This window comes from Frieseomelitta varia, unplaced genomic scaffold (assembly GCF_011392965.1).
Source record: "Frieseomelitta varia isolate USP_RPSP 00005682 unplaced genomic scaffold, Fvar_1.2 scaffold_1, whole genome shotgun sequence".
Taxonomy (NCBI): domain Eukaryota; kingdom Metazoa; phylum Arthropoda; class Insecta; order Hymenoptera; family Apidae; genus Frieseomelitta; species Frieseomelitta varia.
In genome coordinates, this window is record NW_025108638.1 from 4156 (window position 1) to 27001 (window position 22846).

A 22846-nucleotide genomic window follows, 5' to 3' on the forward strand; every position below is an offset into this window, starting at 1 on the left:
TTGTCAATAGAAACGTACAGAGTCGTGTGCATCGAGCGAACTACGCCTTACGGACTTTTAATCCGGAATGGCGTGTATCCGTGACAGATGCGTGAAAATAAACACGGGGCCAGCTTCGAAATTGTGCCGGCACGTTCAGAATACGATTCCATCGAAATGAAACTTGACGATCGCACGTTAAAATGGTTGAACAGAGGACAGAGGGAAATATTTATCTCCGAGTGGACGGCTGATGAAAAATTTCGTCGTACACCGGCACGTTTGATCAGCTGAAAGAATAGAAATAGTCTCTAGCAATTTTCCTTCAAACGGCAAATACATTTTTCTTTCCGCCAGGTTAAAAATTATTCTCACTTCCTGGAGCTGACGATAGGAACACGAAGATAATTTCCAAAGTTACCGGAGCAGATTGATAGTTCAATTTGTTTAAACAATTTTCGTCCTTCCCGTGCAGACGACAATTTTCGTCCTTCCCGTGCAGACACGGCTGCGACTATTAGACGAGGGCTGACCTTTCCTTGATCCTATTAGAAACTTTAATCTATTTCCCTGACACGCCGTGGAACGCTATTTCTCGAGTCCTCGTTATTAAAAATATCGACAGTTTGCCGCGACATTTGCAATTGTTTCCCTGATACCGTCTATTAAACAGCGAGAATAGACCTGTCTGGTGGACAGAACGAGCGCACTCGGAGTAAAGGGTGCACGCAAGTTGCATCGAGAACGTTACACGTCGGAATGCTACATCAGCTTCTTTGTAATTTTCTTGATTTCATTTTTTGGGATTTTTCAGACTTTTATTTTTATTTTATATCTTTTAGATTTATTTTCATTCTTTTATTTTATATTTCATGTGATTTGCGTTGTCACAAGGTGTCCAAATTCCTAAACGCCGAAGAGGACGTCGGTTATCAGATTTCAATTCGCAAACTATCGACATGGCGTAGACAATTCCGTAAGCAACATTGCGGAAAAAATTCGTATCGATAACACGAGCGAACATGACGAAAGCGAGACTCGCGAACGTTGACAGCGTGTTAATTTCAAACAACCGTAAAATTGCTAGCCAACGTTAATTCAAGTCGCCGAACGGTTGCGTTCGGGCCGCAAATTCCCCCAGAAGCCACGGCGAAAATCTCCTGAAACGAGGAAACTTCGTACGCCGGCGACAGTTAGCCGGAAAAGTCCGAAAACTCGCATGAACGCGGGGAAAGTCACCTTGACTCTCGACGTGACAGCTTGCAGGTTTGCGTGCGACACGTGGACGAAGACGCAGAATCGCTGGCGTTGTCCCAGGCAACCCTGGGGAAAAACTAAGCGGATGCATACAATGAACTCGAAATCGATCTGGTTGGTGCACCAGTTGCGCCGATGCACGCGTTCCTTGGTATGCCACGGAGAAGAGAGTTGTACAGAGGGACGCGAGGCACGCAGGAATCCGGGCGCGACGACGGGATCGTTCGATCGATGACGAGCGGCGAACGACGCTTAGGGGAGAAGCGGAGCATGTGGCGTTTCACGGGAGGCCGTGGAACAGGGAAAGTGGAGCGAACAGGGGTGGCGTCGAAAATTAAAGGGGTGTGCTTCCCTTTCTTGCGGCTGAAAGCGAGCGAGCGAGCCATCCAGCCAGCTGTGCCCAGGCTGGGAGACACCGTTGACCTTGAATAAACCGCGCGATACACGAAATCCACGCGCTCGTATCGACGGGGCCGATCGATTAGAGACCAATTAGAGGGATTAATTAAGCGACGCGAGTAAGTAAGACCGAGGCATCTCCCACGGGATGAGATGACCGGCTCTGCGTTTAACGTCTCATCCTTCCGTCCGTTGTTTTCCTCTCGGCTGGCTTGATTGCGTGCAACAAGTCCGGCGCGGCGGCCTCGCGCCACGTGACGTCCGTAGAGCGAGCGAGGGTGGAAATTCAATGAGGATGCCGAGTGAGATAATGAGAATGAAATGTCGGGATCGACGCTGAAGGGATTTTAAAGGCGAAAATATAGACGACAAGGGGGGCGAGTCTCGCGAGAAATGCCGCGATTAATAGATCCATCTGCTTCGTTTCATCCTTGGGGCGCTCTATTTACACGATCCTTGGTCGTGAGTGATCGTGCTTGTAACTTGACCATCGAAGGGAGAAGGGAACTCCCATTCGGATTGCATCAGGAGGCACGTAAATTGCACGGGTACACTCGACTCGAGCTACGTTACGTAAAGCCTGAATCGCGATCACGCGACGCGTGCTAGAACGAGATAGCTCTGTGTAGGGCTCGGGAGGGATAGTATCGGCTAATTAGGCGCGAAGGTCGAGATAATTCGGTGATGCGCGCGCTTTCGAAGAGCGTGCATGTGCTGAGAATATCATCGAACGAAATCACGCGGCCGAGGTATTGACAAACATTTTCGAGTAGCAAATGACAACGCGTGGCATGTACATTAATTTATACGTTTGTTCAATAAGACGCGAAATGCAAAGGAATCATAAAGAGAGAGAGAGCGAGAGAGAGAGAGAGAAAGAAGGCGTAGGAAGGAGGACGTATTATCGGAGTACGAGTAGGCCAGCCGAGACCTTCACCGAGACCCAGTAGATCGACATTGCCCCTGTGTGCCTCGCTGCTGGCGCGGCATCTCGCGCGGCAGCGCGCTAGCAAACGAGCAACCCCCGTAGCGTAGCGATTGGACGTGTGTCGAGCCACGGTGTAGCTTCACTCCGGCACACCATCACTGTTACACTACCACCCTTTCCCGCTCACCGTCCGTTCTTCCCTGCGTGTTCACCCTGGCCTAGGGATTGCCTTGCCTCCCCTCGTGTCCCGTCCCGCGACACGTTGCTAGCCAAGGAAGGCGAGGGGTTGTCGACGGGGTGCGGAAAGAATCGGGGGTTGGGAGGGGGAGGGAAGGATACACCGGCGTGAGGGTCAAGGAGGGAAGAGGAGCAGGATAGCAGGCTCGAGGGAGGGGGCGGAGGACGCAGGCGCGGACGCAGACGCAATAAGTCGGCGAAACGGCGCCGAGCATTCCGGCAACGGTAGACAACGCGGCACGATCCGAAGCCGAGGTAATCGCCTCTCGTCGGACATCCTCACCTCATCGCATCCGCTTACAGCGTGTACCACAGAGTACCATACCGACAGAGTAGAGTACCATACACAGCGTGCGAAGCTAAGAGAAGCGTACCCGGACATGGGCGTCGTTAAGACCGCTTCGGAGAGCGTCCTCGAGGAAGTTGTCCTTCCTAGCGAGGAAGCCAATTACTCCGTGCAAGGTCATGCCGGTAAGTTTCTACGCACTCTGTTTTTATTTGTTTGTTTCTTCCCTTTCGTTTCATTTCTTTCTATTCTGCGCGGAGCAAACGCTAGAGGGAGGGCTGGCGGCAGAAAGGAAAACGTCCGCGTGTCCGGCACTCGTGGTTGGGATCGCGAACGCGGAAAGAACGTGGGAGGACGAGTGGAAGGCGGCTGAGTTTCGGTGCCGAATCGCGGCAAGAATTTAAAGACGATGTGGCGAGCCGCCCACACGAGCTGCTAACAGGTGTTTGAAAATACAGATATACTGGCTGCGCTTATCGGCTATATATAAACGCTACGTTGCTCACGGCGTACACACACGAAACACGCCTTTTACACCTGCGAAATTCGTTCGCGATTTCTCTCTGGCAAAAATACCCGCTTCCTCGATCCCCGCCCCGGCTGATCAATGCCTCGCGTTGAAATGGAATCGTTATTCCACGTCGAGAAACTTTCGAACGAGTGACAACTTTCGAAGAAACGAGGGGTAACTCTCGCTTCGATCGTAAATCGATATTCTCGAAAGTCGATTAAAGGCTGACTGCTCGGGGAACGAACGAGTCGCTAAAACGTTTACCTGTTGAAGCGGAGTGTGCTATACAGTCTTCGGCAGCCGTCTCGATCGTTCGAGCACGTAATTGAAAATTCTTGTACTTAGTTCGTGAAAACAGAGACAAAGCGTTCCATCGACGTCTTCTCTGCTAGTAAATAGTTTTTCCAAACAATGCTGCGACTGCGCCGACATGTTCTCACTTCATTTTCTCGAGGCTTTTCCTCCAAGTATAGAAATTTGGAAAATGTTCGAAGGTCAATCCTTCCAACATACATTCTCAGATCTTTCGTTGCATCGACATCCTCCAATCGTTCTTCTCGACCAAAGAAACGAGATTTCGTTCGTTTGTGGAGTGTTTCTGCGTTGCGTGACGCGTTGTTGCATCGCGTATCGCGGATTTATTATCGTCAGGCCGATACGGGACGATCGTGTAGGCGTTACGCTCGTTCTCAACTTGGCACGCATCCTATTTATATTTACTAGGAATCGATGGCGATCCGTTGTCAAGTTCGTAAGAAAACGGATGAAAGCTCAGGGGAAAATAGGAAAGAAAAGATGCAAACGCGGCGAACGTTGCAAAAAGTAGTAGAACAATAAAAAAAACGACGACGTAGATTCAGCAATTTATTATACTACATTGATCGTAGTACGCGTTATTTATAGTGGTTCGTTGACGAAACTTTTATAAACGCGCGCACGGATATTCCGATCGGGATAACAGAGAAAACGTCCGCGTAAAAGCGTATTTTTATCGACGCCCGTTATCGGCGTCGTTGCGAGGCAATTTTACCGCTTGTTATGAAAAGAAACACGAAAAAGGTAAGCGGACGGTGCAACGAATCCGCTCACGGCGGACCGAACCTGCGTCATATTAAAGACACGGAACAATGTGCATCGTCCTTGGCCCCGTAAGACCGCCTGCGGCTCGATAGGGAGCATGAGCTTCGTAGTACTTTGGTTATGGCGAATTTTAAGCCCGCGTCCTCACAGGGAAATATTAATGTCATTATCATTCGGTTGATAATTAGCGCGCTTCGTTGCCGATGCTTTCTCCGTCCGTTTAAATGTATATTAATGCCCCACGTATGACGCGTTTGTGAAAATCCGACACGTGTCTCTACGCTCTCCCCTACCATCGCCCTTTATTCTGTTTTTCTGTTTTCGCTTAATTTACTTCCTCTTCGTTCTTGTTTTTCTTTTTGACATAATGCAATTTCACGTCCGCCACAATGAAAAAGTTCCTTCGACTATCATCAATCTTTGCCTCTTTTGCTCTTCATTCTCTTCTTTTTTTTTTTTTTTTTTTGGCATAATGCAGTTCGCCACGAAAAAGTTCCTAAAAAGTTCCTTTTCCGTTTTCCTGTTTCCCGCTTGATTTTCTACCTCCTCATTCTTTCTTTTCCTTTGACATAATGCAATCTCGCATGCAACTCACCACAGTGAACAGTCACGCGAAAAAGTCTCGCTCGATGACTTAAATTTCCACGTGACCAGCTTTTCCGCGCACTTTTCCCTTTATATCGGATTTACGATAACGGGTTGGAAACGGATTCATTCACTTTATAGAAACGGATTGCATTCACATTGCACGGGTATTTTCCCGCGGAAGCATAGCCTCTGGCTATGATCGTCGAACGCTTTTTAATTCCGTACGCTAACCCGTCGGCTGTTATAACGTATAATGCTTTTATCCTGCAGAGAAATTCTACGATGTTTGTTCTCCCGTTACGTTCACAATCGAGCCGTTATCGCGCTAGTTTCTTCCTGTTTTCGGCGCGCGACCGTGGATCGGTCAAGGTCTGTAATATACGAATTTGCGGGACATGCAGTATATTCACATAGCACACGTGGAGATGCTCGAAACGTACATGTTTCTTGCTCGCGTCAAATCGCGGTTCGGTTCAACGAGTCACTCACACACGTGAAACATCCGAATACTTTTGTATTTCGTATTTTTCTCTCTTTGTACTGCTCCGCGTTTCCACGTATGTATAACGGTGGAGAGCACACGCTCTGAACCAATAACGACGGAACGTTGTCGATAATTTCAGCTATTACAACTTGGCAAAGGAAAATAAAAGCGCGGGAACTTTTACTCGGTTTTGTTTCCCTCTTGATTACACATTGTCATTTCAACGAGTAAAAATCTCCCCTTGGAACTAGCTCAGTATTTCATTAGACTTTGAATGTTAAAATCAAACGACAAAATTCGAGAAATCCTGATATTTAAAGTTCCATCATCAAAATAACGAAGGATGATCGTACAGCAGAGTTTAACGAAGAGATTGTTTTGGTGAGTCAGATAATGACGAATCTAGTTGCCTCTATGAGAAAAATTTTTTATTATTTTTTACGTCTCTAGAAACGTACGAATTCTTACAATTTTTTGAGAAGAGAGTATCTTCACTTTCTCATGAGTTTGAATAGTGTATTCATCTTTGGACGAAACGAATTCAAGAGTGCGAAAGTGAGAGATCAAGTGGATCGTTGTGCGATTTTTTTCTAGAAAATTACAACAGTAATTTAACTTATCGACAATTTTTCATCGTTATTGCTCGGAGTTAAGCTCTTCACTGTATTTCTACTCTTTCGTAAACTCTCTCTCTCTCTCTCTCTCTCTCTCTCTCTCTGTTTCGTAAGTTTGAGTAAATATATAAATCGTGGTTACGCAGTTTCTTTCTGTTTACCTGTATTATCCAGTGATAGATGTTCCACAGGCAGGGTCTGACTAGTACGATAGATTCCACTTCGTGCGCCGGGCAACGCATAAACTTGAATACAGAACGACACATATACGTATACGTACCTTTTTCTTTTTTTTTTTTTTTTTTTTGCAATCGATATCGAAACGTACTTGTTGTTTCTGAATTTAAAAGCGTAGGATGAGATTCAGAGTATAAGCTTTTAAAACGTTCAGCATGTTCCGATAGTGCGTATAAAAACTTTATATAAAAAGAGAATAATAATAAATAGAACGTCGAGTCGTGTCCTGTATAATATAAAAATCTTTCTGTTAGAACCGCGTAATCGTGTAATTGAAAACGAAAAAAAAAAAAGGTCTTAAATCAACGTCAAATCGGTCCTTTTCCCCTCCCATCGTCATTTCTGCGTAGGTGTAGCGAAATTAAGCAATCGGTGAACAACGAATGATTCAAAAGCCTTTTTTTTTCACAAAGTACGAGAACAAACGCGCCACGTTAAAACTGTTTTTGCCACTATGGTGGTCACGCGCGGCCTTAAGTAATTTAGTTTGCCTCGTTTCTTTTAAGTCTCTCGTATTAAATTATGGAGATTTTATCTTTAAAATAATCCTGTTGGATTAAATGCCCCGTAAAATGGCTATCCTGTCCCACTGTATTATACCTGCCCGTAACGTTCAAAAGGATATTATTCGTTTTTTTTCTTTCTTTTTTTTTTTTGCGAGAATATCGTTATATTTATTTTATAGAAAGATAGATTGCCAAGGAAAGGTATATATTTATAAATTTTATTAAATCGTGCGATTTACTGTCGAAGAGACTCAAACAGGAAATTGCAATAGCATTTTTATAAACTCGTTCTCTGAAGAGATTGACACACGCTGAACCGATAAAAATGTTACAGACTTTTTGATTTACAAATTTTCTCGTATTTTAACGTAATTCCGTCAAAATGAAATGAATGCAACAAGAGGAATTTGTTGCACTGGGAATTATTATTATTTATTATTTACATGGGAATAAGCGTGCAGTATGATCTCTGGCGTGTTTTACATACATTTTGGAATAAATATTCACGGTTGTCATCACGCTGCAAATGTTCATGCAAATTTATTCCTCCTCGAATGCAATTACAAGAATGAAAATCAAAAGAAAAATCCGTCTGGTCGTCTGAATATCAAGGAATCCTTTTCTCTGAATATTCTGCGCATTTTTTGAATATTTAAAATTTCCACGGACACGCTGGAATTCGCCATCTGCCCATCATACTACGTGACACAGTGCAAAGCATAACTGTATCAGTGACAATAAAAAATAACTTCGTAAAATAAGAACATGCAACGTAAATAAGAACATTATTAAGCTTTTATTTTCAGCTCGTACGAAGATGTAGCAAGTGAGAGAATGAAGACATTTTTTGCAAAAATTCACATAAAAACGTACGTAAAGGTATTGAAAAAAATTCAACAACGACTCGTTGTCGAAACTTGTTGTAGATATTTTATTAAATTTTGAACATGGCGAAACGTTGGGATTTCTTGAATCTCTGTCGTTTAATCCCAACATCCAATAAAAGGATCGCGCAACAAATTTCAACGGAGACTTCCATTTTAAAAACGAAAGTAGTTACAAAAGGAAAACAAAAGTTTTCCATCAGGTTCGTCGCTGCGCGACGTAAAATCACTCACGAAGAAGAAACGAGCTCGCGACTCGCAAAGCAGAGTGACATCTTTTAAACCTTTCGACGCCATTGAAGTACAATTGCGCACTTCGACGTGTACGCTTTCTTAAAGCTATCGAGGAGAGCTATCGTAGGGTATCAGCTTGTCGAGCTCAAACAGATTGCAGGAATTCCGGGTGACGACGAATGCCAAATGTTGTCATTGCGATGCCACGTGCAAGCGAATTAATTGCCAGACCGTTTCGCCTGACGTCCCGGTCCTTCGGGAAGGACCTTCCGGCTCGTTCGAGCTTCGTCAAACCTGCTTCCTTTAGGTTTGCTCGGAAACTGTCCGCTCGGTTTCCTCTCCATCCTCGCACGCGTCCACGTCGTCGTAGGCGAAGCACGGCGTGACACAAGTCGCGTCCAACTCGTTGCTCTCCGTCATTTCCTCGCTCTCCGACTTCTCGCCCTCTCCTTTCAAAAATCCCAGCATCTTCTCGCTGACTTCTGCCTTCGGTAGAACGAAGCTGCCGTACTCGTCGATCATGTCCAGAATCGAGCTCATCGTGCTCGTGTACTCCGGCTCGAACATTTTACCCTCTGGATTCTTCTTGAACAAATATTCAGCCTGAAAGAGACGAGTTTTAAGAGTCGTAAATTGTTAGAAGATTGCGTAGATTTGTTCGTGATACGCAATCTGAAACTCTGAATATATATACACGGTGTCCTTGGTTTTTCCCGTGAAACTGCGAGAGCTTATTCCAGGGGCCGAAAGAAGAAGGAAATGTTACACGAAGTTTGCGAATTAACGCTTTGTTAAGGAGATATAAACGAATAATGATAAACAGTTACTCGCTATTTTTAAAGTCTCGTTTCAAAATGATGTCCTTCCGCTCGTATACAAGCTTGACATCGACGAAAAACTGAATTTATTGCTCTACGCAGTGTCTCAGTATCTTGTTGCATTTCAATAACTGCATTAAAGTCACTTCGGTCGAGTAAACCTTTCGTTTCAAAGTATCCCATAGGTAAAAGTCGAGCGGTGTAAGACCAACACTTATTTATCAACGCTCATCTCCAATTATGAAACGGGCTCGTGCAAAGGAAAGGAGTGAATGAAATACTGAAACTGAATAAAATACTAAGTATCTATTTTTGATTGTATCTCTGTAATGAAGCGTTAACTCGCAAACTTCGTGTAACACTTTTTTCTTCTTTTGGCCCCTCTCGCCGAATAAGCTCTCGCAGTTTGGCGGGAAAAACCCGGGACACCCTGTATGTATATATATATATATATATATATATATATATATATATATATATATACACCTTTCCGGAAGCTCATAAATAGCACACGTACCTTGACATGTCATTTTATACCTAGCGAATTATTAACGGCGATATCATCGACGTGTAATGAAAACGACAGTGCACACACACACACACACACACACATACACATACACATACACACACTTGGAATGCGTCTGCGATGCAATATCTCTACATCTCGCGATATCACTCCCAGAAACGTGATGCATTTGCAATACGTTGATGACGCGTTGATGCGGCACGTGCACGCGGCCCATTTAAAAAGGGGTCGCGTCCCACGTTCTCCAACTATGACCTCGATTTCTCCCCGCCTTGAGCTCTCCGGCTGCGTCGCGTTGTTTTCACTTTTCGACGAACAACTTCCGACGTTCATCGGGATGATTTCCTGTTCCCTGATAGGAAAAGAGGAAATAAAAAGACACGACTTCGAGCAGGGTTGCTATCAGTGGCGAGACGCGAACTTTGCTCGAGTTCATTCCGTTTTCTGAATAGATCCGAAACGAAATTGAAACTGGTCGTTGTGACCTTGGCGAACTACAGCCAGATTGTGTCCTTCACTCTCTTTTATTATATCGACTACACTTTATTTTATCGTTTCTCTCGAAGAAGTTCTTTCCTTTCTTCAAATTGATGTTACGCTTACGATGCCACACGAGATGGCGTTTAACCTTAATTTAACGAACGGACAGTCGAGCATTGAGATAAAAGGAAAACACAGTGGCACACTTTCTATCGTTTCTAGTCATTTGGAACTTATTATTAGTATTATTTTTTCTTTTTTTTTAATTTAGTCTCTACAGATTATGTCAGAGAGACGTTATTTTTCAATTACAGAAAAAGTCGGATAATATTCCGTGTGTCACAACCTTCGAATAATTCAAGGTCGCGGGGGAGTAGGGTTTATTTGAACGGACGAGGATCGATACACAGTATCCGTACCTTATTTACAGGATGCATTCGAAGTTGCAACGCGTCATTTGCTTAAACGTGTGCGCGACATCTTTCTGAACGTGCTTTTGAAAACGATCGCCAAGTTTAACTAACTTGTCTCGTTCCTTTGAATTTTCGCGTGAAACAAAGTTTGCACGCGCGTGGGAAGTTGTATCAGCGCTGGCTGCGAGCTAGATTTATTTTCGAGGAACCTCTCCGCGCTTCTCACAAATACACTCAGAGATAATTAAAGAAAAAAAAAAAAAAAAAAAAAAAAAAAGAGAAACAGAGAAACAGAATTCAACAAAGACAGGACGACGTTCAAACGTTGCAAAAAGGCAGGCAAGAAGTGTTCCGCAAAAATGCTTCGCCCGCGTTCCTTTGTGAAAATTGTTATTACGCGTATTAATGCTCAAGCGTATCTCTACGTTCGCTTATTCCGGAAATTACACACGCGAGAAGACATTTATGTTATATTTTCTACCAGAGATATTTAACATCACAATGCCGATACAGAAACGTCGCTAACGTAATTTAAATTCATAACAGATCGATCCTGCGCCGAGGTGATGGATGTTGCTATCAATCATTACCGCGAAAATCAAAGGAAAATTTTCCAATACAGCGTGCTCCACTCCTCCTGCGTCTCAGTTTCAATGATATTCAATAAAATCGTACGAAATCTCACGGAAGTAGCTCGCGTCATGCAAGGGAGCGAGAGATTCAAACGACTGGTTATTAGATTGCGTTTGTAAATCGATTTAAGTCTCGTTAGTTTCCATAATTGAACGAGCAAGCGAATTATGATGTCTACCAGCTACCGGAAGCTCGATTGCCTCGAAAGGCACAGATACGTTTCGCTCTCGCCTCGGTTGTTCTACTATTTGAAGCACCAACAACGGTTCAACGATTCCGGTGCAACCGAGCAACGTTAACTCGATTAATCCAACGTTGACACACATACACATTTTCGGGCTATTGTGCTACGATTTATTGAAGGATGTTTCACGTAGACAGCTAGCCGGAGAAGAAGAAGCGATGAAATTTGTTTTATCAATTTTCTTTTCCGACTGAACGATGAAAATGGGACAACTTTAAAAATATCTTATTTAGTACGATAAAATAGATGGGACCAACTATCGTGTACGCAATAATTTTCAATAATTTTTCGTAAAGCTTGTTGAAAGAAAGTATGCGTTGAGTGTAACCTGGCGAACATAAAGATATTTTCAAAATAGATCGAAAGATATATTGATTTAACATGCATCGAAGTAATTTGGAGTAAGAAAAAGAGGATATAATTGCGTATGATATAATTTGGTTACATTTTGCAAACCTTTATGGTCGTAAAATTTGTGAAAGTGATATCGGGGAAATGTCAAATTTCGGAAGATCGAGTATGGAAGAACTGAAAACGTGCAGTGTAACATAGATTTTGCAAATTCATATAGAATTTTATATAGCACGTGTACACTTCGTAACAAAAACAATTCTCTCGGAAGAATGCAGAAAAATATTACTGAGATTCTCTAATAAATATTGTAAATTCACCAGAAAGTGATTAATTACATACCTGATGATTTCTACAAGTTTACTCCTTTCATTGCGCGAAATCAAAATTCTCGCACAATTTAATTTCAAAACTAATCGCGTTAGTCGTGAAAATCACGTTCAATTACGCATGCGCTCGCGCGTAATATCATCCAGATATATTATCCAGCTAAACTCTTGAACAAACACCGACGAAATGCTACTTTACGTAATGTTTTCAGCGTGAAACGCGTGCGTGATGATTTCCGCGTTGATACAATCTCGAACCGGGGGAACGTAACGCGGCGAGATTGGTATTCCGAGCCTCAATGGCCGTCACGTTGCGTCATGTCCAGTTTTATAATTTGAATTTACGCCACCGTGTCATCCACGGCAATCGGTCCACGGTTCATTATTAATTTCCATCCGTTATAAGGGCTGAATACCGCGAGCGAGTGGCAGAAATTTGTTTATTAAAGCGTTACGGCAACGCGGTATCGCGCGCACCATCTCGTTATTACAGAATACGGTTCTGCTACAGTTCTCTGATGAAATTTCTCCAATGTTTATTTATTCCATTGTAACATGCGGTTTAGCTAGGTTGAAACTTTGCGACGGAGTACCGTACCGCGATGCATAGGATGATTCAATGGTGCTTCCTTGGCGGTTACGTACAGCGAGCGTAGAAAGTATTCGTCTAATAATTTGAAGCATCGACTTTTTTCATTTCGAGACAGTGTTTTCACAGTCGATGCAGAATTCAATTTTTCCCAATTTAATAAAAGAAGAAAGTTCAGTTGCGCTCGTTCTCAGATGTAAGGATTTTTATTTTCGTAATAAAATGGGATTTTTTTTCAAAGACCATCTTACGTCATTTCGAAAGGGGGAAAATTTGGCAAATTCAAACATCTCTATGGACATTGAAGAAAATTTGTTTCACTACGATCTTGAGGACTGAAGTCTCTCCTCTTTACGACCGTTACTTAACCACTGGCAACTGATTGCGGACCATAACGAGTGGCCAAACTGTAATAACAATAATTCGTCGCTTTCTTTTTGAACTTGTCGGTATGGCATCACCGGATAGAAATTATTGAGAAGTAACAAATTTATCATTTGTTTTGCCTATTTTGTTTTACTTGAGTATACTTAAAACTGAAGAACTATTATAATTCTGGAGCAAAAAATTCTCTACGTGCGTGGCACGTTATTCCAGTACGTTGTACCATCTTTTCTCACGAAATTGTAAAAGTTTTTTCATCGAGTGTACGAATACAGTATATAGATTTGACATAAATTGGACAAAATTTGCACGCGCACTTGTCAGAATTTTTCAACAAATGTAAAAAATAAATGTCCCAATACTTACAATACATATATTTTGATTTGGTCTAAAATTCGAATCTATTACGAAACTTTTCATCTAATTTTCAATAGCGAAATAGATTCTAATCTATTGTAAAACCACAGTACAAACTATTGCATTGTAGTGAAGGATGTTTTTCACCTTTTATATATTAAATCAACTAACTAAGTAAATATCTTGAGTGTCTAGATTGTTGAAAGCAATCTGTAACTAACTATCTGTAAAAAATTACAAATGTCAGCATTTTGTATTAATGTTACAAATGATGAAAATTGCCTGTTTCACCGTAATTGTGGTGTAACTTACTAAATCAATCTTTCTCACATTATTTCTACAAACAAGTATTATCACGTCTAGCTTTTTGATGATATCTTTACTAAAGTAAATGAGATATTAGCAAAATATGTTTGTACATACGAAAGTACAGAATTCGAGAGTTTAAAAACTATTGACACACTCGTAACGTTCAGTGTCGTTAAAAAAATTATGAAATATCCCTTTTGGAATGTTATCGAATGATATTGCGTTAACTTTAGAAAAAGACGCTCTTTAAATTATTAAAAATATTTTACATCTTATCTGAATACATAGCAGAAGCGCAAAGACACCCTTATGTGTCAATATCTATTTGAGTCACGAATTTTTATACCATGACTGTATGATTTATTGTTAGAAATTGCTGCTATGTATGTACGTTACTTAAATCATTTACGCAAACAGATTTTGTTAACGCATCATTTGTCTTTGCAAAATTACTGCAAGAAAAGTATCCAGCCAATACTTTCTTGATCCAATATATCCACAATTTGATACGAATTTAGAAATTGAAAATGGTCCTATTTATCAGATTGATTGAACACGAGGCAATAAATTGCTTTTGCGGTTGATGTTGAGAAGAACAAGCTGGATGGATTAATCGGTGAAATCAGTCATCGATCGAACGAAAAATACGAGCTGAAATACTGGCTTCGGTAACCTGATCGCGGAATACTTTTCCTTTTTTTGCAAGATAAACGTAACTTGTATTACTTGCACGTTAGCCTGCATGGAACGTAACACAAAGGATGACACATATTGTGCGGTGAAGTCAGTTCGCAAGTGTGTCGTTTATTGTGTGCATCGGACAAGATTGCCTTATATCAGAAATTGGCGACACGGTGCATTGTTCTCGAAATGTTACGCATTGCGAAATGTTACACATCACTTCTTCCGAGTGAATTAATTTTCCAAGGTGCCGCGACCTTGTTTATTCCGACATTATTTGTTGTTGTTATTATCATATTTTTTTCACTTTCTAACACTAGAGCTACCAGAGTGGTGAAAATGACCAATTTATAATTTTCTATAGAAATTTTATCCATTTATAACAGCGTATTTTTAGATAGTCGAGTGATTTTTAATAAAATATTTTAATAAAACAGAAGTTTGTGTTCTTTGTCGTGTTATTAATTTCGACTTGTATCTTGCACTTTAATTTCTTTGCCACATATATTATGCTTTGATCGTCGCTAGTTCTAGTGTTAACTTTCACAAATAAATATAAAAAACAATATATCATTCTACTAAATTTTCAAATGATTTTTCCATTACTTTGTAGTCGAGTTAATTCTAAAATCATTAATAACAACGTCGCGCTGTTTAAATATTAAAAAGATCAAGGAATTATCAAACGCATTGCATTGAGTCAAGATTCCGAGGATTTACGACAATTAATTTCAAGCTCTTTAATTCCTTTTATCTGACCCACTTTGTTCTCTGACGTGGATTTCCTACAAATTTCAACGTTCGTCAACGTCACTCATTAATTTGAGCCTGTCCCGTCGAGAAAGGGATAGTCTGTCAAATGCCAATAAAATTGAAAAATCCGTTTTTTCCAATTTTTTCTCTTTTTTTTAAGTCTAAAGACAAAGATCGTCGAAATGTTCGCGAGACTTTACTCCATGAATTTAAACTTGGAAAACATAGTGAGGAGAAATTAGCCGAGCGCGAAAATTTAGCAGGTTAGTTTGAGGAAGATTATGTAAATGCAAGGATAGTTAAACTTAAAGTTGGTTGGTTCGTCTCATCGATGAACGAGCCAAGGAGAGACCCGGGAAATGTAATCGACAATAAGATGGTGAAGGATGTTGTTGAAAGTAAATCGACGTATGGTAAATAATGGAAATCTAGAAAACTAAAACCACGTAGAGATTAAAAGAGAAAGAAAACAAGCAAGATGTTATATATTATCAGTGGGGTGCAAAATTGAGTCAAGAAAAATATTTTTTATTGTTAAATAAAGTATAAAAACATGAAAATAAATTTGACTATCTGATTCTTTATAGTTTTGGGAAACTGAAGCTATTTTTTTAACTTTTTAGATTAGGTTTCTTCCTGGCTGAAAAAATTAAAAAAACGTAGAATCAATTTTGCACCAGAATGTTTTCATAGTCAGATTTACAAGCTTTATCATACCTTAAAATTTTGTCCATAAGCCATTTGCTTAGATAATAGCTCTAATACGTCTTGGCATACTTTCAAACAGTCTTGAGCAGAAATCAGATGGCATTTGATTCCACTGTTCTATAACACGAGCATGTAGTTCCAGTACTGAGCTACGAGAAGATTTGTATGCGTCTAGAATTTTTTTTTCAATATACCCCATAGATTCTCGATGAGATTTAGGTTGGGGCTTCGTGCAGGCCAATATAAGATCGAAAATGCCTGAGTAGTCAGCTAATTAGTTACGCTTTTCGCTGCATGTTTCTGATCCGGATCATGTTGAAAAACGATTTCTTCTACAGCGAAGGGCATATCTTGCATACAATTTGGCAAATGTTCTTTTTAAATATCTTTATACATATATTGATTCATAGCAAATGACTTATGGACAAAATATTAAGATATGATAAACCTTATGAATCTGACTGTGAAAACATTCTGGTGAAAAATTGATTCTACGTTTTTTAATTTTTTCAGCCAAGAAGAAACCTAATCTTAAAAATTAAAAAAATAGCTTCAGTTTCCTAAAACTACAAAGAATCAGATAGTCAAGCTTATTGTCATGTTTTTATACTTGATTTAACAATACAAAATATTTTTCTCAAAAATTTTTGTTATTGACTCAATTTTGTATTCTGTTGTTTCATTTTGCACAATTTCCATTTATTCTGTCGAGTAATCACACGACTAATCGGCCATTTTACGATCGTACGCAACGAAGCTCGGTGTGCATCGTCGCGAGTATGTATCGTAATAAACGCTAGCTGAAACATGGCGCCGATTATTCACGAGATATATAAACACCTGGGACGCGAGAACACCACTGGATCGTCGCCAGTGTATTCCATTAGCGATCGCGCGGTTGTAACGACCGCGAAAAAAAACTTTCACCACGTTACTCGGGCGACGATATCGTGAAATTCCGCGCGGCAGAGCGTAGTGCATTGAACCGCGCGCGCGCGCACGTCACCTGTAACTTTTCTCGCCAATTCGATGATGCAACGAACGCTCCGTTATACTGAGTCAACAGAACGCTGCTCGTTCAGATCGCTGTGTTCAGAAACGAGAAAATAGTTCGTGAAGTGCGAAGAACGGCGAACAACGTGCAGCGAAACGATGTGTTCACACAGCTCAAAAACTCGTATCTGAATATGTCTCTTGGTGAATGAAACGATCACTTTCCTTTCGAGCTTTATCGGACAAACCAGCAGTTATTAGCGAGTTATTCATGAACTTCAGTACGACCCCCAAAGGACTAAACTCATCAGGAACTTCAGCAGTAATTCAAATTATCCTTGCTCCTAAAAGTCGACGTAATAATTGCTAAACCAGATATCCCGCCCTGTTATTATATACAGTCTACATTTTCCTTAACAGTAGAACTACCGACGAGAAAGTATAATATTTATTGCAAAGAAAGTCAAGCGCAAGGTATAAGAAAAAGTTGATGATGCAACAAAGGATACAAGCTTTTATTGATATATTTTATTCAGTCACTCGAGTATAAAATACACTGCTGTAAATATGTAAAATTCCCGTTGAAAAGAAATTTGGTAAATTAGTTTAGAAATTTGGTAAATTAGTTTAGAAATTTGGTAATTTTGGTAGTTCAACTTTGATAGTTCTAGTTTTAAAGACTGTAACCTTAATGTATAAAAATTTATATCATAATAACTGTAATAAATCTCAGATCTCATATCTACCGCAAAGAAAACAACTCAGAGTGAAACCCACCCTAAAAAATAACCTAATGGACAGTGAATCATCATCAAGCCTAATACAATATCTGAAGCTCACCAAGATCTATAACAACATATGAAAAATCCCTCTTTCTGATGTCGCTAATAACCTACGAAGTTGATGCGACATTAAATAACTGATTTAAAAAAAAGAAAAAAATCTCAGATGAGATTTTCAAAACATAAATAGAAGAAAAGGAAACGCAATGCTGTTTGTGCTCGCAAGCCCCGAACTATTCAGTTTGGAACTGAAAGTTCTCGCATTCACACTGCTGTTGGCGAACTGTAACCTAATCGTAGTGCCAATAGTAACGTGAACACGCGGCATTGCAGCAATCGTCGTTGAACCAACGAACAGCTGGAATGTACTGAGAGCAACGAGCTGACAAATTTTCATTTCAAAAGTTTCGTTGGGAACAGAGTTTTAGTGATAGTGTTGGATAAAGTTGTAGAAGAGTGTGTCTCGCGGCGAGACGGATAATCACACGTCTACGTTGCAATTAGATCCGATTTACATATTTAAATATTTGAAATTTAAAATCGAAATTCAAAATTCAAAATATTCAATACTTAAAATCCAAATTCTGTGAAACAAAATCGTGAAGGCAAGAAACTGGGTTCGTTTTGAAGCTTTGAGTGCTCTACCTTCAAAATTCTAAATCTAAATACTAAATACCAAATACTATAATATACTATTATGTAATACTAAAAATATTATAATATTATTGTAATATAGTAATATTGTAATATTACAATATTATAATATTATAATATATAATAAAAATATTATAATATACTATACCATATACTATAATATATTATAATATATAATACTAAAAATATACTATAATATACTATACTATATTGAATATTGTACTATATAAAAATATACTAAAATATACTATACTATATGTAACCAAATGCTAAATACCAAAAAAGGGGGAAGTGAAGATACATTTCTTCTTTCTTCTTTTCTTTCAAGATACTTTTCTCCTTTTAATTTAAAATGTCATAAATTGTAGCAAGTGCGTAAAAAGTTTTTTTCACTACTAAATTCCACGAAGCAATGACCTCCTGAAACTTCGTGCACGATTACTTTTCGTCATTTTATCGAACTTCGAACGTTGGGGAACGTTAGACGACGAAAATTCAAGGCATCGTCGATATTTCGTCGTCGAACCCCAACATTCAAAGTTTAATGAAATGGCGAGGGAAAAATCGTAGTGAGTTTTAAGGGGATTCTTGTGAAGAAAAAGTTTCAGTTTTCAAGTCCATGGTGAATATACTCGCGAAAAAAAAAAAAAGAAAATTGTTTGAACGCTTTATTGAATTTTTCAATAAAGTTTCACTGAAAATAAACTTTTTCAATAAAGAAAGCATCCTCGTTGCACGATGTAAAATCATCTTGGAACAAAATGTGTTTTGAGTATAGGCTAACTCTAAGCTTCAAAATGAGCTGACTAATAAATCAGATTTATTATGGCTGTACGATTTCTCTCGACGAAGCTGCCACTGTTACAGTAATGTACGTGTAAATGTACGTGAAATTTCGTACGTTGACGAAGGAGACGACGAGACAGCGAAATCGAGAGCGTTTCCACGCACGTGCTCGTAAAACGCGTAACGTATAGGGGTATAACGGTCGTTTAACGATGGTCTTGGGCGTTCTCCAACCCCTTGGACAGGGGTCGATCGAAGGACGCAGCACAGGCGAAAGCGCGAGGCACGAATCGTTGGAAACCCGCCGGGAGACGATGGCGGAGGTAATAAGAATTTACTTCGTCGATATTTCACTCTTCCTTTTCCTTCGTGTCTCGCGTCCCCCGTGTCGCCTCGTGTCCCGACGGTTTGCCTTACATAAAGGGAAAGAGAAAAAGGCCGATCGATACGGCGATGCCTTGCATTGCAAATATTTGATGGACGGCTGTGCGTGTCGCGGTTGCGCCACAGCTTCTCGAACGGAGGATTCACTCAACGACGAAGAGTATCATATAGGAGGGTGATCGACCTGTTAGGTTAATCTAGATCCCGTCACGGTCTCGTCGCCATCTCAGCGCTCGTTCGACGTCTCGTGGATCGTTGGTTAATCGCGAGAGGCGGATCTATCGATGTCGATACGTCAAAGTCGACGTAGAGGGACGTGGTGGCAGTCGGTTATTGTTCCAGCGACCTTCTAACCTGGATAACCTGACAGACTGGTCGTTAGATGTAGCGAAGATTGATTGAAGATCCAAGCGCGAAGGGATGAACACGGATTCGCAATAAATTTATGAATCTGCGTGAACCACTGTTGATTCAATCTTGACCATATCGTAGGATAAGATAAACGTTGGAATTCCGCAATTCCACGGGGAGAGAGTTGTGTTTCCACCGGGGTGGAAACTCAATATCATCCCCGGTCTGGACAGACGGTATCGTACGTCTCAGTTTACCAGAGAGCGGATCGATACACGCTGCTCAAAAAATATCCGTTTTAATCCAATCCCCTTGACCATTAGTTTCATTCGACGATCGCCGATTATTTCGACGCGTGTGCGTATTCGAGACGAATTCGATAAAAGGGGAGTAAATTGCTACGATCCACGCGATCAACAATTTCTGATTTTAGTTGGTTGACTCGCTGGTGCGTGAGAAAATTTTGAATATTCAATAATGATATTGGTCTACGAATGGGAGATTCAGTCTTTCGTCTCTTCGCTACGGTTCTTTGCATGGTCGGAAACTACGTCGACGAGCGAAGGATAGTGATTTTAGCCCGTGTTTCCTCTTTATACTTGAAATTGATTGAAAACTAGAGAACGCACTTTGCGAGAAAGCTCGATTCGATTTTAGTAGGTTCAGCAGGGAATTTCTCATTCGTAATGAGAGGAAAAGGGAAAGAAATTTAGTTGGTCAAGCGGGAAAAACCACGGACGAGAACCGAGCTCGTTGTACGAATAATATTTCATATTATTTCTTTCGTTTCATCATAGTGTTACGTTCGTAAAGAGAGAATTGAATTTGAAAATTCGTTCATCCGTCGAATGGTTAATTCTAAACGAACGTGGAAATATCGGAATTTATAAATAATCAAAATTTATAAATAATCGAAATTTATAAATAATCGAAATTTATAAATAATCGAAATTTATAAATAATCAAAATTTATAAATAATCGAAATTTATAAATAGTAATGGAAATATCGAAATTTATAAATAATCGAAATTTATAAATACTCAAAATTTATAAATAATCGAAATTTATAAATAGTAATGGAAATATCGGAAATTATAAATAATTTACAATTATAATAATTTTATAAATAATTTATAATTATAATAATTTTATAAATAATTTATAATTATAATAATTCTATAATTATAAATAATTTATAAATGTAGCGAGGAAAATTGACCAAATAAGTAGAAATTGATACCAAAAAGAAAAAAAAGAGAAGAAAAAAAGGAATCATCTATCTACATAATGTAAAAAGGAATTTTAGTCATCTGTCCTCGCCAGTTAATCTGCTTGAAGTTCCACCAACCACGGGCGCTCTCTTTCCGACACGTTGCGTCCATTTTTTTTTTTTTTTTTCTTTTATCTTTCAAACCGCCCAGGGGGAATGAAACTGCGTCGAAAAAGAGAGACGAACGAAAAGGCAGAACCTTCTCGGATAATTACCGCGGTACATCAAACGCGTTGTTAAGCGACAGGACGATTGGACAGGAGAGTTACGACTTACGAGAAAATCGACGGGGTCGTCAGGACGCAAATTCGCAACTTCGACGAGTCCCTGCGTCAACGTTGGGAATACGTATTTCATCAAATAGTGGCGCAGCGGCAGGCCAGCCAAACAGAGGCTCTCCTCTTCTTCTTCCTTCAGCTTCTCCATCAGATTCGTCTGAAAGAAAAACGAATCGTAATTATCTTCTTTACGATGGAAAATATTTAAGTAATATTTTAAACATTTCATTAATATTTCAATAAGCAAGAAGAAATTTCCTGCGGTCATAAACGTGGTACGTATCGATACTTAGACGTGAAATATCTCTGCTATATTCTACGACGCAATCTTTATTAGAGACATAAACAGCAAGAGAACAACCTCCTTTCTTGCTTATTTTTGCCCCGAGCATCTTTCCAGAAAAAAGAAGACCGTAATGATAATAAATTACCTAGTTCCTTCTCGTATTGTTATTCTCATCGCTGACTCGTTCGAAAAGTAACTTCTCAATTTTTTTGCGACTAATGATCCGGAAGAAATGCCATCTCGCTACTTTTACGTTTTAATGCGCGCATTGCGCATAAATCAATCATTATCGACGACAAATGAAACGAAACAGATGAGAACTGCGCCTTCACTGGATAGGTTAATACCGAGTCGACAAGCTCGAATTAATCGAGCGTCAATAAATGATATTTTCATGAAAGAAACGGCAGGTGAAACGTGTTTGAAAAACCGAATTAAACGTGAATTAAAAACGAGCGTTATAAAGACAAATATATTCATATAAAATAGCGTGTATTTACAACACACAACGTGCTTCAATAAAAAAAAAAAAAAGGAAGAAGTTAAAAAATATATTCTACAAAGTAGTTTAAAATTATAGACAAACATGGAGACAGGTTTCCCGCTTCGCTTGTTCTTGCGTTTTCAGTTTATGACATAACAGTTTAGAGCTGTCGGTAACTTTGCTCTAAGATTTATTTTTTAAAGCAAGAAACAACAACGGCGGATTACCGTAAATGACTTTGTGAACGAACGTGAACTCGCAGTGCAGGAGAGGGATTTAAAATGGAAATTATCCGGGGCGGGCGAAGAGTCGACGTCGAGAGCGTCTCAACGACTCGAATGAATTAAATTAAAGAAACAACGACTTCCGATGGTAAAACGACACTAGAACTGGAAGAAAACGGCTGCAAGGCGCGACTCGAATAATCCTTACCTGTCTGGTTAATGGAAAACGACGCAGGGACAAGAGGATCGATATAAATACGATTCCGGTTCATCCATCGTGGCCAGTTTTTCATTTTGTTTCTTTTTTTTTTTTTTTTCTTCCGTTAACTTCGTTCGAGGTTATCGATTTGTTCCTCCTTTACCGCGAGATACAACCTAGTGTCCCTTAAGCTTTTTTCACAATGGAAAGCATTTCGTTCTTTCAGTGGAAAGTATCTTTTATAAACGGAGGGACAAAAGCGACACAGAACAACGCAGAGAACTTTTGAGAAGCCGCGTCCCACGTAATTTCGTATTGCAAGAGACAAGAGACAAATTTCATTTGTTGATCC

The 22846-nt window shown here is 40.0% G+C and overlaps 2 protein-coding genes across 2 annotated transcripts in view; one reads left to right on the forward strand and one right to left on the reverse strand.

The window, feature by feature from the left end:
* The first annotated feature begins 3004 nt into the window (after positions 1-3004).
* LOC122526783 (synaptotagmin-10-like) overlaps positions 3005-22846 on the forward strand; it is a 65363-nt gene continuing 45521 nt past the window's right edge. Inside the window, exon 1 of the mRNA XM_043654435.1 lies at positions 3005-3271. Coding sequence (XP_043510370.1) covers positions 3181-3271 — 91 coding nt within the window. The 5' untranslated portion in view covers positions 3005-3180. The remainder of the gene's footprint in view (positions 3272-22846) is intronic.
* LOC122533145 (adenylate kinase 7-like) overlaps positions 8330-22846 on the reverse strand; it is a 29939-nt gene continuing 15422 nt past the window's right edge. Inside the window, exons 5-6 of the mRNA XM_043666647.1 lie at positions 21300-21458; positions 8330-8827 (exon numbers count right to left, since the gene is read on the reverse strand). Coding sequence (XP_043522582.1) covers positions 8528-8827; positions 21300-21458 — 459 coding nt within the window. The 3' untranslated portion in view covers positions 8330-8527. The remainder of the gene's footprint in view (positions 8828-21299; positions 21459-22846) is intronic.